The 16,163-nt window shown below is 43.6% G+C and overlaps 1 protein-coding gene across 2 annotated transcripts in view; it reads left to right on the forward strand.

The window, feature by feature from the left end:
* Positions 1–16,163, forward strand: part of CAD (carbamoyl-phosphate synthetase 2, aspartate transcarbamylase, and dihydroorotase) — a 399,701-nt gene that overhangs the window by 193,891 nt on the left and 189,647 nt on the right. For both annotated transcript variants that reach the window (XM_085613270.1, XM_085613271.1), the window contains exons 14-23: positions 3,473–3,597; positions 7,627–7,760; positions 8,323–8,435; positions 9,391–9,641; positions 9,923–10,169; positions 11,259–11,357; positions 12,060–12,284; positions 13,169–13,351; positions 14,206–14,424; positions 15,715–15,882. In XM_085613270.1, coding sequence (XP_085469396.1) covers positions 3,473–3,597; positions 7,627–7,760; positions 8,323–8,435; positions 9,391–9,641; positions 9,923–10,169; positions 11,259–11,357; positions 12,060–12,284; positions 13,169–13,351; positions 14,206–14,424; positions 15,715–15,882 — 1,764 coding nt within the window. The remainder of the gene's footprint in view (positions 1–3,472; positions 3,598–7,626; positions 7,761–8,322; positions 8,436–9,390; positions 9,642–9,922; positions 10,170–11,258; positions 11,358–12,059; positions 12,285–13,168; positions 13,352–14,205; positions 14,425–15,714; positions 15,883–16,163) is intronic.

Below are 16,163 nucleotides of genomic sequence, written 5' to 3' on the forward strand. Positions count from 1 at the left end.
TCGAAGTGGTGGTGGCACCTGAAGAATCTTCGTCCCAGAGCTTGCAGTCTTTTTCTAAACCAGAGCTTTCCCATTGAAACCAATTGAACGTGCGAAGGCTCAAAAGCACCCTGCACCCAGCCGCCCGAGTGGCCCTCGCAGTGTAACCTTTGCACCTATCTACTTCCCCATTTGTCCTGAGCAAGTGACCAGGAGCCCAGCTCCCACAGCCGCGTGGCCTGCTAGTCCGCAGCCACCAACCAAGGCCCCCCTGCCTCCCATAGGATAACACTGGGCCTAACTCACTGTGCACCCGGCTGCCCCTGTGCTGCTGAGGGTGTAACAACTGTACCTACCTGACCCTGGGAGACCCCTGAGTCTGTGCCCAGAACCTTAACTTTGCCAGTCGAGTACTTACCTGAAAGCCGATAACTCAATTTTCTCCATAGGGTTACATTGACTGGTTTCTTCTTAAATTTCTTCTAAGTGTGGAGTTTTCAAAACTTTAAATATTTACCAAAAATCAGCCGAGTAACGAAAATGAAAATACTCACCTGCTATTATGTGAGCTCCCAGTGCTGGATCTTGGTGCCCAGCACTGACCCTGAAAAATATTCACAACCGTACATACCAATAACCCCATAGGGAATCATTGTCTGTTTTTCTGTGAAATTTCTTCCAAGTGTCGATTTTTGCAAACTTCAAATATTCTTTAAAAATCGCACAAACTGTGAAAAAGTAATTATTTACCTGCTTTAGATAGAGGTCCCAGTACTGAGTCTAGGCACCCAGTACTGGATTACAAAAGTAACGAGAACATACTATACCTGCAACTTGAATTTTCTTCCATAGGGAATCATTGGCTGTTTTCTATGAAATATTTTCTAAGTGTCAACTCTTAAAATAGCAAATATTGTCTAAAAATCATAACAGCAACTAAGTCGACTTTTATCACTTGTTTCTGAGAACTGACCCAGAACTAAATCTGGGATCCTGTCCTGGAATTACAAAAGTAATCCTGAAAGTAATCTATTGCAAATAACTTAAAACTTCCATTGAACTGAATGCATTATTGTGTTTGAACTTGTGTTGCCTATTGCAACAACCTGTAACTTTCTACAAAAGCCAATTGCATATTGCAAAAGTATTTATCCAAAGCATCTCATTCTGAGAAAGTATATTTTGATACCTATTGTTGGTTCTAAAATAAAACCACTATATATTTTTATACAAAACCATTGGCCTAGAGTTCAGTTCTTGAGTGTGTGAGACCATTTGCTGGCTGAGTGTGTACAACAAATGCTTTACACTGTCCTCTGATACTGCCTTACTGCTCGACCAAGCTACCACTGTAGAGAGTAAGGTTATATCTAGCTTTAGCCTCTGCCAAACCTCTGGGGACTTTGGACTCTGTGCACACTGTACCTATTTGGGAACAGTATATACAGAGCCACTTTCTTACAAGGCCTATATAGTTAAATGCGGAAGTGAAAATTCTGGCAATGCTTCTATTCGATTGGTTGGGTTATCCGATCACTGGTCCTTCAGGATCAATCCAGCCTCATGCCGGAAAGGAGTACTGCGCTTAATCTGCGATGGCTGCGTGGAGTCCTGGGCTGTGCGAAGAGAATCCGAGAAGATGACCTTGTGTTGTCTCTTAACGCTCAGATGACCTTTGACACTGTGAAGTGGCCCTTCACGTACGCAGTGTTAGAGAAATTGGGGTTCGGCTCCCCCTTTATCTCCGGACTACGGCTCCCCTGTTCTGAACCCTTGCTCAGGTAACAGTGAACGGGGCACATCTACTCGCCCCGTTTTACAAAAGTATTACTGGGTGTCGCAACGTATCCCCGTTAACCATTGGGTTCATCTCCCAGTGGACCAACCAACTTACAGGATGGACAGAAAGACATGCAGCCTGGAGTCTACCTTAGAGCCATCTATGGGGGAATCACACACACTACACTCCTCCCCAGCCCTACCGTGGTCACACTTGCCCTTTGGCACACCACACTGAATGCTACGGGCTAGCAGGGCAGGATCACGCAAGCCACTCCCTTGTGGGATGCCGCACAGTTAGGCACCCTGGCCTTGCAGGAGAGCTTTGATAGGTGGGATCTCATTGGCCTGTCTGGGGTGGGAGATCTTTGAAAACAGGGTGAAATACTCACATTCGCAGAGTTGCAAAGAGAATAACAATTGGCACTCGCTGAGACCTATCGATATTTACTAATACGTCATGCCCTACGAAAGGTATTGCCCGTGGGCAAAGATCTCCCTGAATCCTCCCCACTTGAAGGTAGGTTGTTGGATGATTATATGCCCAGAAAGGCGATTTTGCTTGCTTACAAAAAATTGTTACATGACCACCAGGCACTTTGACCTGCTTGCGAGGGAGTTGGAAGCGTGATCTAGAGACCCTTGAGGATGATGAGTGGCCTGAGACGATGTCGTCCCCCAGGGAGGTGGCTGTAAGATCAAGGTTTCGCCTAGTGAAGCTCAAAATCCTTCATAGAGGTTACTATGCATGTACAACATTGGTTAACATGGGTAAAATGGATACAGCACTGTGCCCAAAGCAATGTGGTCAGGAGGGGAAAAATATTCACCTGATGTACGCAGTCATAGTGGTCTAGGAAAGCATGGATTGTCTGAACAAATGGATTAAAATATGGGGGAAATGGAATGCATATCGGGGGAGCTGTACTCCTATTATGGATACCAATCGGGATGCTTGGTGTCGAGGCTGTCTGGACTTTGCCTCTGCCCTCTGAATTGTTTCGGGCGAGTTTGGGTGTTACTGGGTTCCTACGTCCACATGGGTATTTGTTACTGTATGCCAGTGTTTTACCACTAAGATACATGCTGCTTAATGTCACTGCAATTCTATTTGTTTTATATGCAATAAAAATATATATATTTTTTTTAAAAAGCAGTATTTTAAAACTGTGATAAACGAGTCCTCGATTGTGGGATTTTTATTGCATTTTTACAAGCAGTGGAGGGGATTTTTTTACCTGTGTGAATTCTGGATCCTGCACCAGGTGGGGATATTCTGTCTACTCTTTATGAGTAAATTTCAGTTTATTTTCTATATTTATTTCAAAATAATAATTTAAGCTCAGTGACTTTAATTCTATGCCCTGAGCTTTGTAGTCTGACAAAGTTAACGTATTTGCTTGCCTGAATGTGAAAACAAGTTTAATCACATTGCATTATTTAATGTCTTTTCCTCTCTGAAGCAGTAACTGAGATGTATGCACACAATCCAAAATACGTTGCCTTTGTGTTCTTCCATTGCATATCAGCATATTGGAAATGGTGCCATTGTTGGCCTCCGCTCTAGCTAGCAACTCTTTAAATGGGGGATGAGTAGTAGTATGGCCTAAAGTATTGTGTTCACATATTCTCTTGTATTCTTTCCGGCTGAGAAAGCCTTCTTAGCCTCTGGTTTAGTGTCCTTACTCTTTTCTTGGTGCTTCCCCCATTTCAGTATTATATCATCGAAGTGAATGCCCGTCTGTCCAGGAGTTCAGCTCTGGCGAGCAAGGCTACCGGCTATCCTCTGGCATATGTGGCCGCTAAGCTGGCACTGGGAATCCCCCTCCCTGTTCTCCGGTAAGCAGTGTTTAGTAATAATTGGTTTTGTTCGTTGTTGAGTTGCAGATGACGCCTCACCTACCGGATAAATCTGCACTGTTTGGAAATTGAGAACTGTATTTGAATTTGCTGGGGTCCCGAGCAACATATACAATGTGTGAAGCATGCGTGTGCCTGTTTACAGTTCAGGGGGTGTTTAACTACATTCTTCTGTTAGACAGTTAAAGTAGTCATAATTTTAAATTCTGTCGTTTGTTCCATATTTAGTTACTGTGTTAAGCTGGGTTTTCATAGCCCGAGATGTGTGTGATGCATAGTTTAGGCCTAAAGGAAAATAATACTATTTTGTTTAATGTAGTGTGTTCAGCTGGCTCTTTGTGATATAGCAATAATCTAATATATTGTGTAAAAAGTCCAGGGGTTCTGCTCTAAGTGGACAGGGGCTTGCTGTGCAATCTCAAAGTGCTCGATTAGGGGTTAGTGTGGTCGAGCAGCCTTGGGCTTAACGTAGAGGAGTGCAAGACATCTGCAAATACAATAGTAATAAATGAGACACACGACGGAAGGAGGAGATCCACACCAATTTATAAAGATAGCAAGTGTCTTTATATATGGTTGGGCAGCAGAAGAAAAACGTTCAGGTAAGCAAGTTAAGTAGGAATTATTTTAATTTAAAAAAGTGGACACTGCAATTTCTGAGTCCTGCAATATTAACCTATGGAAGGAAGAACTAGTTCTGCAAACCGGTGTAGTACAGCGACTTATGGGACCTATATCAAGGAATTAAGCGGTGGACAAGGTCCAAGGCAGCCCCGATAGTACACCACCAGCGGCACAAGGGCAGCTGGGTGCAAAACGGCGTCTGAGGGTAGACGTTTGGAAAGGTCGGTCTGCTGTGTCCTGCAAGAGACTCCCAGATATCATTTGGCTTGGCTCATGTTCGCAGCACAGGACCTCAGCAGCTGAAAAAGCCTGCTGGGTTGAGTTGGTAGCCCAGATCTCCGGCTTACCACTCCTCGCCGCTGTGCAGGACCAGAATCTGATGCTCAGAAGTTGCCCTCAAGTCTGCTGGATCCGAGAGAGTCGCCTGAGTGCAGAGTGGTGGACCAGAAGGCACGTTACCGCAAAAAAGAAGCAAACCACTAAAAGCGCTGTACCTGCCAACTGGTAGTTCAGTGGCGACTGGACTTCTGCCAAGCTCGAGGATTTTGTGGGAAGTCAACCCCTGTGGCCAGGATCGCCTTACCAAGCCTGTGGAGCGAGGAGTAGCCCCAGGAAGACCCCTGTCGATCACACAGCATCTTTAGCATCCCTTAGATCAGGGCCACTTCATAGAAAGCCATGGCAGGAACCACTGATGCTGGATGAAACTGGACTGCAGACGGTTTTTCTCATCTAGGTAACTGTTTGTCAACCTTGCTGGTTCCCCGACTAGCTCCTTGCCAGAGTTGGTTGCCTAAAGTAACTCCTAGTTACCGCATTGATATTTAGCCCGTTTTTTCTTGTAAAAGTTCCTAAGAGTCAAATGTGCTGAACTTGCCAGTGTGTGTTTGTGGTTAAGTAAAAAGTCTTGATTTACTCTCCTGTATCTCTGGAACCCTCTGGAGGTTTTTTTTTTATAGTTTTGGAGTCCCATCCTATCCTATTTTTTATAAATTGGTGTCTGATTTCGTGATTGTCTCACCTATTTCTCCTTTAATTGTTTTGGTGCAGTTTAAATGCTTTACACTAGTTCCTTTGTGTAAGCCTGACTGCTTGGGCCACAGCTACCCAGGGTTGATGGTTTAACAAACTAAACCTAACTGGTCCTATAGGGGTTGGTAAGTGTATTACACAGTGAGATCTTACAGCCACACCATATAATACACCCTATTTCCACACACCTAATTTTTGTTCAGAGTACTTTTCACCCTGTTAAACACACACCTTCACCTCTTTTTGTTAGACTCTTGCCTAGCAACGTTGAACTGTCTTGGTGCAGTCTGTCCTTTGATTAACAAAATGACCTTTAGAAACTGATGAAACTAGGACACAAAGGAAAGATGTAGTTCTTCCTGAATGACGATTTGAACTTGAAATTTTTTTTAAAAAGTTGCACTTTGGTGACCAATGTGCAGGACTCAGTAAACCATAGTGGGATGCATACTGTCCCCTTGAACTGTTTATACATTTTATGGACATCCCAGGTACTCTGCATCAGCTCAGAACATACACATTACTGTGAACGTAACCTTTGCTGGATTGCAGTTTTTATCCTAAGACTGAGGACAAACCTAGACTCCAGAGGAGTCCTTGCTGTTGTGACCCATGGAGAGAAGAGAAGCAAACTTGCCCCACCTAAAGAAGAGCTGGATTTTCCTTGAAAGGAGAGCAGCTGTCCAAACCTTGGAAGAGCTGCACAATTCCTGACTGACTGGAGAGTCTGTGTGCAGGCAGCTGGTGTAAAGAAAGGAGATAATGGCTTGAGTCTAGGTTGTGGACATGCAAAGACTCCTTTTTTTTCAAACATATTAGTAATCTGCACAAGTCCTGGCTCTCCACGTACTGTAAGGTGACCATATTGTACCCCGACCATGCCTCTAGTAGGATGTGCTAGGAGGTTTTGTACCTGCACACTCCCAGAGTGGAGACCACTTGTCTTGGCTGGGGAGAGCTTTCTGATTCTGGAATCTTGGATTCCTCGGTCTAGCCCTTATAGTTCTGCAGGTGATCTTTTCTAGTCACAGTTGAACCATACAGCCTAGTTTCCCATGGAAAGGGTGAGCCTTGTGAGTGTTGAAAATTGGGAGTTTTTGTCTCTGAAACGTGCCCTAGGTGGCAGCCTTTTCTCTCCTCGTGGAAGGTCTGTCTTTCATAGGTGCCTAACTGCCCACAAGCTAAAGATAGAAATCCTTTCCAGGACTTAGCTTGTTTTAAAAGCACACCGTCTGGCCTGTTGCCAAGTGACCCCTTTTTGGTGGTGTCACCCCTAGTTTTAAATTTTTTGGCGACTCACCTGCTGGTTATCTTGAACTCTAACACTGGGACATTGGTGCCCAGCGTATGTGCTCTGACTCCTAAAACATGTTGAAATTGGTTTAAAACAAACCGGATTGGCATATTTAAATTTCTGAGAAAGCCACAGCAAATGATGCAGAAATGCTTTCTGGACCATACACCAATAACCAAACCCCTGACCACTGAGACCCTGAACGAAATCCACTGTTGACTAGATTGTGTGTGAACGCTGTGTTTTTGGTGTTGGCATTTTAGGTTCAGTGACTTTATATTATTTTTGTGACTTTGAACTCAGCAGTTGGGACCTCAATCCACTGTCTTGTCCAGTTTGAGATCTTTAAGCCATTGAAAGAGACTCAAACATATCATTCTAGACTGTATCACTTTTATTTGATGCATCTGTCCCATTGACTGGAACTTTAAGAGACTTCGTAAACATGGTAAGCCAAAGCAGAATGGTCCTGAATTTGAAGGTTTGTTTGAACCTCCTAGAAAAATATTACACAGAATGCACTAGAAGATATAGCTCCTAGCATGTAAACATTCTGAAAACATTCAGGGTCTCTGCATAGTTTAAATTTTGTTTAAACTTTATTTATAATTTTTTCTAAATAACTAGTTATACATTACATTATACCATCACTAACATTAAATCATTATTCGTCAGTGTCTTCTTGTTGCAAGGCACATTCTTGATTGTTTCCCACTTGTACTTTGCGGGTCTCTGCATAATTTTTAACTATTTGTCCATAACTACCACCGTCTGGTGTAAACTTTGAGCTCTTAATATATGCATATGCTTTTCAAGTGGGTGGGAAAGAAGTATCGCTGTTCAAATGAAGTAATTTAGGTTTGGTGGCTAACATCCGTAACCCCCAAAGGACACTGTCCAGTAATCACAAAAAGCTCCAGGACCCAAAATGACAATTTTCGGCCATCCAGTACTTCTCTGGTGATGGATTCCTCCACAGTGTGTAGTTTCTGTGAACAGACTTGTATCAAATTAAAGTTCTTAACCCCCACTATTTGAACTGTGCCCCGTGTATGTAGGAACTCTGTCACCAACTCTACAACAGCCAACTTTGAGCCCAGCCTGGATTACTGTGTGGTGAAGATTCCCCGATGGGATCTCAGCAAGTTCCTTCGGGTCAGCACTAAGATCGGAAGCTCCATGAAGAGTGTTGGTAAGGCCCTGCCTGTCTTCCCCCCCAAAAACCCCTAATGTCCTCCCTGATGTTTCAATTTTCAGAAGCCCCAGGCCTCTCTGTAAAATAGGTATTTGTAATCACTCAAACAACCCTCTTGGTGATTGGTGTACAACTGTTTTCAAGAGTTGGGTAATCTCTAGCGGTTACAACAGAAATAGCTGCTGTTGATAAATTATTCACTTAGAATAGCCCTTTTGTTTCTTCCCTTTGTGTATCCTTTAGAAGGTATTTGCCCTCTTGAGAGTGTTTGTGTCTAATTTTACATTTCCATACAGCAGCACGGCAGGTGAGGATTGTTATGATCTAGTTGGAGGGATGCACAGGGACAGATCGGCTACCCTGTACAAGGGGATCTCTTATGTTGCATTAAGCTAATACTGATAAACCCTTGAGTTGGTATTGCCTGTCCTGGGAGGAGCAGTGTTTTAAATCTGCAGAGCCAAGTAAAATTCATCCTGGGGGTTTGTTATTCCACCTTTATGCATGTTGATAACTCAGGAATCTTTCCATTGGTATCTAACATTGTGTTAATCTACAGGGGAGGTCATGTCTGTTGGGCGTAATTTTGAGGAAGCTTTGCAGAAAGCCTTGCGGATGGTGGACGAGAACTGTGTAGGCTTTGACCACACCTTAAAGCCTGCCTCCGATATGGTAAGCATTGGACATTAAGTGGGAAGGAATGTGGTAGTCTGTATGTACTACCATTCACGCACTAATCTGCTCAACATCAGGAGAAATAACATCTCGCAAAGCTCTCAGGATTCAGGCACCACGACAAGTAAGCTACCCTTCATTGTCTGCCTTATTTTGAGGTTTTCTCTCTCAATCAATTTTCCTCCCTACGGTCTATTCTCTATAATCTTTGTGTACGCCCCATGTTGATGTGGGCCAGCTTTAAGGAAGATTGCTATAGAAAAACATTTGCTGCTGATTGGACTTATTCAAAAGTGTTTGGGCCAGTTAAAGTAGGTTGCGTTTGCCAAATTAAAAACATAATCGTTCTAAAGAGATGGGGCAGGTTTATATGAGGTGGTGATGGATGTTGTTTTTGCTGTTGAAGTGTCGATACAGTTGGGTACAAGTTAGATCAGTCACAAATGTCTTGTTACCCACCCTTCTTATGAGAGCCTATGATTTTTCGTCATCATAAAGCAATGGATCACAAAAAGGACCAGATGACCCGGGGATAAAATAATTGGTCTCAAATATCAAACATAGTAGCATAGCACTCTAGTTTAAAAGTAATTCCGCTCCACGGTGCAGACACTAGCTCACATTTCGTTATGCTAACTAGAATGGATGGACCAACTAAGGATACTAGAATGGAAATGTTTGACAATAGTCTTATGCATGCTTATGGAAACCAGGGTCCGGTTAATTCCTTGTAGCCTGCATATGGACACTATAACCCAGTTGCACTACCAGAGGTTACCATCAGTAAACAGTGGTGGTGCAGCCATCTTTCTATGGTCAAATTCAGTTACCCACCCCTATTTATAGACCATCACACTTCCATAGTTTCACTAACTTGTTCCATCTCCACAACTATATAAGTCTTAGAAGCCGGTCTTCTAGTTTGTCAATGATCTACTGTGTTTTAATGCAGGAGCTTGAGACCCCCACAGATAAGCGCATATTTGTGCTGGCAGCCGCTCTGAGAGCTGGCTATAGCATCGACCGTCTGTACGACTTGACCAAGATTGACCGCTGGTTCCTGCACAAAATGAAAAACATCACTGACCACGCAAGCATGCTGGAGACCTATTGCCAGAATGAGAGTAAGCTGCCCTCCGAGATGCTCCTGAAAGCCAAACAGTTGGGATTTTCAGACAAACAAATAGCTCAGGCAGTGCACAGGTAACTAAGCACCCGCACAAACTAGCAGTCTCATTCTCCACTTTCCCTCCAGCTATTCTCAATCTTCTCTTTCACTCTAGACACTCTTCCTCCGATCACACCTGCTTCATGTCTCTCTTCAATTTCCATGCATTCACATCTTCTAGATTTTCAATTCTAGTTTGGATCGGTCTCCTAGTTTGACGTCCAGGCATAAGGCACAAGAGTAGTATGCGGTACTCTGGCTCACCTGTAAACCTGTGTAATGGTTGTTCTTGTGTTTAATTTTGTCTCCTTCATAGCACGGAACTAGTGGTGCGAAAGATGAGGCATCACTGGAAGATCCTGCCGGTGGTGAAACAGATTGACACTGTGGCTGCCGAGTGGCCGGCCCAGACTAACTACCTTTATCTGACGTACAACGGGACTGAGCATGACCTGGACTTCAACGAACCCCACGTCATGGTTATCGGGTCCGGTGTGTACCGCATTGGGAGCAGTGTAGAGTTTGACTGGTGCGCAGTGGGATGCATCCAGGAGCTCCGCAAAGTGAGTAGTACTAGCGCGTGATCTACTATTCGGAGGTTTGCGGTGGTAAAATTGGATTGATCAGACTGGCGGTAAATTTAATGCCACAGTCTTTGGTGAGAGTTCTGTATCCTATGACTCATATCGGTATTTAGTGGAAGTATAGTCCTAATGTATGTGGCATTTAAGTTTGCTCTGATGACCTTATAGTAAGTTGACTGCATGTAAAGAAGGGGTAGCATCATGCTTTATTCCCGGTGGAAGGTTTGGCCATCCAAGTCTATAAATTTAGCACTTGATTTATTTCTGTGTTGTGTTTAGTGCTTGCATGCTGCTTTGCAAGGACCTAGGAATGGTAAGTGTGCTGACCTCTGTTTTACCACTGGGCACTCCATCTCCATGGCAAAGTCATGGTCTTTTTACCTTTATGGTGCTTGAGATCAGCCAAGGGGCTCTAGTCTTTCGAGTATTCCTCCAGTTGCTCACTTGGGAGAGTGGGTAGAGGAGCAGAGAGATGACGATAATTGTCAAGGATATTATTTTTGTAAGCTTTTACAATCAGGACATAAGTATTTCAGAATGGTTTTGTGTAATTTGTTTCTTTAAAACTCCATGTGCCCTTTCTGTCTCTTCCTGTGTGATCTGTCCGGTCTCATCAGCGTATTTAATCAGGATATTGGAGGCGAGAAAGCCCTCTGCTTTAAGCAGCCACTGTAGTAGGTTGCCATGCTCAATAACTTGTAGAAGATTGCAAAGTATGCATCTGCTACTTTTGTGGTATGAAATTTGTGTTGGGCTGGAACGTCAGTACATTGAACAAGGAATACTGATCCTTTGTACACACAACCGGCTTGAGCCACCTACTCCGGCAGGACATAGTCTATCTCTTGTGCTTTATAGCGCAAGAGAGCTGGAGGCTCCGCAGTACAGAGTAGCTGTTTATGTAGGATTAAAGTTGTCAAAGGTTGGGTTGGTTGTTGCTCAATTGATTTTCCAATATGGTCCACGATGCTTACAAATCTCATCAGAAATTAAGCATTAGGACGTGTTGCAAGTTACTGCTGCTTTCTTTTGAAATGTATTTAATATTGTATTTTTTCTGTTCTACAGATGGGCTACAAGACGATTATGGTCAATTACAACCCGGAGACTGTCAGCACAGATTATGACATGTGCGACCGATTGTACTTTGATGAGATCTCGTTTGAGGTGAGTGGTCGCTGGTACCATAGTGGAGGCCATCATTTCCAGGAGCAGAGGATGAGGAGTTTGGCTATGGGGTTTTCTTTCCTATGTTTACAGTGGGATAGGGAACAGGCCCTTCTCAGAAGAGACATTGTATCAGAAATGATTGTGTTCTCTCAGTGCTAGGACAGCATCCGTGACCAAACTTAAATGCCTGTTTCCAGGAATTTAGGTGCAACATATATTTTACATTGAAAAGTTTTCATAGTTTTGACACCTTCTCAGGGGTAAGGGTCTCAAAACATTCATAAATTTTATTTAGCTGGGAGTAGCACTGAACGTCTTGCTAATAAAAAGTCAGCTTTGGTCAATACGAGATGGTCCTAGAAGTCCAGTCAGCAAGGTATACCCATGTCTGATCCTAATCTTGTGTGACCCGTTGGCAGCACAAAGCTCAGTTGTAGAGTTGTACAGTTGTTTTTCAGCTGTGTGTTTGAACTATGAGTAGTTTGATTCAGCAAACTGGAAGCAGCCGTAACCAGTGTCTCCGCATCCTTGTGAATCCACATCCAAGTAAGGGGAGGGTGAAGTAAATAAAACAAGCAGGTGGAACATCTGTGCAAACCACAGGACTCTTTAAGCTGAAGTCTTTCATTTAAGGGATGTAACTTTTTAAAATAAAAAACGAAGTAACTGAAAAAAAGTTACTCTCTCTCTCTCCCCAAGGTGGTGATGGATATCTACGAGTTGGAGAACCCCGAAGGTGTCATCCTCTCTATGGGTGGCCAGCTGCCCAACAACATCGCCATGGCACTACACCGGCAGCAGTGCCGCATCCTGGGCACCTCTCCCGAGGCCATCGACTCTGCGGAGAACCGCTTCAAGTTTTCCCGCATGCTGGACACCATAGGGATCAGTCAGCCACAGTGGAAGGAACTCTCAGATATGGAGGTGATTGATGGGGGTTTATGGAGGCAGAATTATTTGGCTGTATGGGGTTCTGAAGGTAGCTGTGGTGAGTGGATTTGTATCTTTACAATTCTGCATATCAGTCACAGTATTTGCTTATAAACTGGATTACATTCTGCCATGGAAAGACTCAATTGGTAGAATTACTGATTTATATGGCTTTACGTAATTGGCTGTTTCAGGGCTGTCAATACAATCACTTCCTGTACTCTGACGCTTCCGGCCTGGCTTAGTATCTGGAAGTCTTAGCAAAGGTATGATGGGTATTTTCATTCATCATTGGTGACAAATTATTGTAAATGCATTTAATCATGTTGCAATCCATGCCTTGCACACTAGCATAGTAACAGGTATGCTGCTAAACTGCTTGCGCAGTCCCTTTTTCCTCCCTGCCTTCCCCTTGTTTACTATGTTTGCTGTTTGCTTTTCATCAGTACAGCACAACCTTTTTGTAACAATTGAAAATGCAGACCTATGCTTCTGCTAAAGTGAAATGTCCGAGTACTGTACATATCTGTTAAAAAACCAATCATGTTGCAGGATGCAAAACGTGGTGGCTGTTAGTCCGTAGGAGAGCTCTTGCAGCACTTCTAGTACTTAATGACTGCAGACTACCTCGGTAAAAAGAAAACATGGCAGAGATGGATTCGTATGTTCTGCTTGTTCAGTTGCTGTTGCTTGATGTAGTATTCAGCGTATGCTTTCTACTCTAGTTTTTGTAATGATTTCCTTGTTAAATTTTGCTTTAATTTAACTCCTTTCAAATTTTGGGTTACTGGGTGAAGCGGACGCCCACGTTGGTGATCTTTTAGGTCTCATATAGAACTTGTATCGTCTCTAACTTGCATCTTGAATGATTTTTTCAGTCTGCCAAGCATTTCTGCTCAAAAGTTGGGTACCCATGTGTGGTGCGTCCCTCCTATGTGCTAAGCGGGGCGGCAATGAATGTGGCGTACTCAGACAGCGATCTGGAGAAGTACCTCACTAGCGCCGTGGCAGTATCCAAAGAGTACCCGGTGGTCATCTCCAAGTTCATACAGGAAGCCAAGGTAAACCTGCTGTGGGGAATTGAGAGCTGGGACTTGGACTAGCTAAAGTGCTAAACAAGAAATCTTTGCTTGGATTGAATGTGAAGGTGTTGAGGCTTTTTGTGTATACAATGGCTGCAGGCTGTTGGGTGTGGGTCAAGTCATCGCTGGTTGGCTTGGCATTAAAGGGTATTTGGTCGTGGAACCAATTCTAGCTCTTGTGAGTTCCTATGCTTGGGAAAGTGGGGTTCAGGAAACAGTCTTCTTAACAAGCAACACTTTGACCAGCACATCTGTGCAATGCGCGACGGTTGTATGTTTTAAGCCACTTCTTCTGTATACTAGTGACACCCAATTGCCCTGCAGAGCGTTAAAGAATTTTTGCAAGGCCAGGGTACATTTGTTAATTCTTCAAGTTGGCAAACACTTTCAGAGAAAGAACTTGTTGACAAAGGCACTTTATATGTAGGCTTGCACGCGACTGCCACTCATACCCGTTTCATTGACTTACAGGTAACCAAGTACTAGAGAACTTTTACTCACTTCTTTTGGAGTTAGTTACATGCTAAGTTATTTTTATTTCAGTCTTTGGGTGTATGTCCCAATATGTCATCTGTAAGTTCTGCTAACACTGCATCACACTCCTTCCAAAGTATGTAGTTTCCCAATTAATTTGTTAATATAGATGTGTTCACTAATGTTGATGCATTTACGTCAGTGGTGTGTCATGCGGACATGGTAGGAGTTATCCGAAATATTGTAGACCTGAACGTTCTCTTGATGTTAAAGATCTTGCCTTTTCAGATTTCATGGTCTGTCTGTTCATTTCATCCTTTCAGCGATGTTGCCGCTCTAATGCTTCCCTCTCACTTTAGGAAATTGATGTTGATGCTATTGCCTGCGATGGACTTGTGGTTGCCATTGCCATCTGTGAGCATGTGGAGAATGCAGGTGTACATTCAGGCGACGCCACGCTGGTCACACCCCCTCAGGATATTACGCAGAAGACCCTGGAGAGAATAAAGGCCATTGTGCATGCTATTGGACAGGAGCTTCAAGTCACAGGCCCCTTCAATCTTCAGCTGATTGCCAAGGTAAAGGGAGGCCCTACAACAGTGTTTGACAAGTCAGAACTCCCATACTGGTAGCATGACAGCCTTACCATACACATGGATGACATCAGACCTAGTACGCAGCTGTTCCTTGGTCCCTTTCCTTATTCTTTTATTCTGTTTACTTAAAGCATGGTTTGTTTCCCTATTTAGCTGCTCCAAGACATTGCATTAGTTGTTCTGCTGCCCTCTTATTTCATGGGTATGGCTCGAATTGTCCTTGAATTACAGTGTTCTTCCTTCTGGGGCTGCCTCTAGTTTCCCTTGGCAGGCGAATGGAAGCCATCTCTCCTCTTGGTGGAAACCAGTAGTCTGAGGTAGCTGTAATTTCGAACCAACCTCCCAGTGGGGAATAAACACTACCCGTACAAGTTCATGTGGAATGCAGGCAATTACATCATTAAATAAAAAGAATTGCAAAGCAGGCCGGGAGTGTAACATACAGCACAATCTTGAGAGGATATTTGTGTGAATCCTTCGGCTTCAAAAACAAACAGTTTTATCTGCAGTACTTTCAAAATCTAAAAGAGCTGTGATTGAAGTGGTTGGGTTTGTGGATAAAAACAGAACATTGTAATGTGCCATTAACAACCAGTGAAGACAATACCATTAAGAAGTTGACCCTTTTGGAACTGAATGAATTTATCCTGACACCAAAGGACAAGGATGTAAGGGAAGGTATGATTAAGGTGTTTGTGTGAGTACATTGTGGGTATTTGTCCTTTCGAAACATAGCAATGGCATCCTTATTTCACTCTATACCCCCTGGCTAGAGGGGGGAGGGGCGGGCTAGAGGCTTGGTAAAGGTGAGGATCAATGTTCATATAGGTATGAATGGTCGACAGTGTTTGTTCTTACTGAGGTTGCTATCCTCTAAGGTCTGCATATTGTTAGGATTGCCTTCAGTGCGAGCGGCTCTTCATAGTACTTGCGTAGTGTCAGGATAATTATCCTCACTGACTTTGCTGCCCGCTATGTGGTGCGATGCTACAACAGAAATTTCTGCAATGAGTACACATAGTATAAAAATATGGGCACTAGTTCACTAGAGAAACGATCATCTAACTGCTAGAAGAGCACTGGAAGTGCCTAAATCTTGCACACCTGGTTTCCAAGCAACAGAGAGGGCGTCACCCCGGTTGATTTAATTATTTTCCAAATCTTTTGGAAGTTTCCATTCTCACTGAAAGCCTTTAGTTGATTTACAGATGCATTTTATGGTTTGTTGTAATTTCCTATCTGTGTGACTCTTTCTCACTTTTCTCACCACAGGATGACCAGCTTAAGGTGATCGAGTGCAACGTGAGGGTGTCTCGTTCATTCCCCTTTGTCTCCAAGACCCTTGGGGTGGATATGGTGGCCTTGGCCACGCAGGTCATTATGGGGGAAGAAGTGGAGTCTGTCGGCCTGATGAAGGGAACAGGCATTGTGGGTGTCAAAGTAAGTTATAGAAGGACTTGTAGAAATCTGTGTACATCCTGCCTGTGAGTGTGCCATGAGCAGAGCATGCACGTTTATTGTAGTTTAAATGGGCTATGGCATGGAGGTTAATTGTTTTGCAGGCCAGTGTCTGTTTTCCCTGCTACTCTGCTGTACGTTACTAATCATACTTCAGCCCAACTCAAAAGCTCTCCTCGGATCAGGAAAGCGATTGACTTTGAAGCGAAGCTGTACATTGAAAAACATCATGGACCTCTATTAAGTCCTGCTACAAGTCTTGG

This window comes from Triturus cristatus, chromosome 6 (genome assembly GCF_964204655.1).
Source record: "Triturus cristatus chromosome 6, aTriCri1.1, whole genome shotgun sequence".
Classification (NCBI taxonomy): domain Eukaryota; kingdom Metazoa; phylum Chordata; class Amphibia; order Caudata; family Salamandridae; genus Triturus; species Triturus cristatus.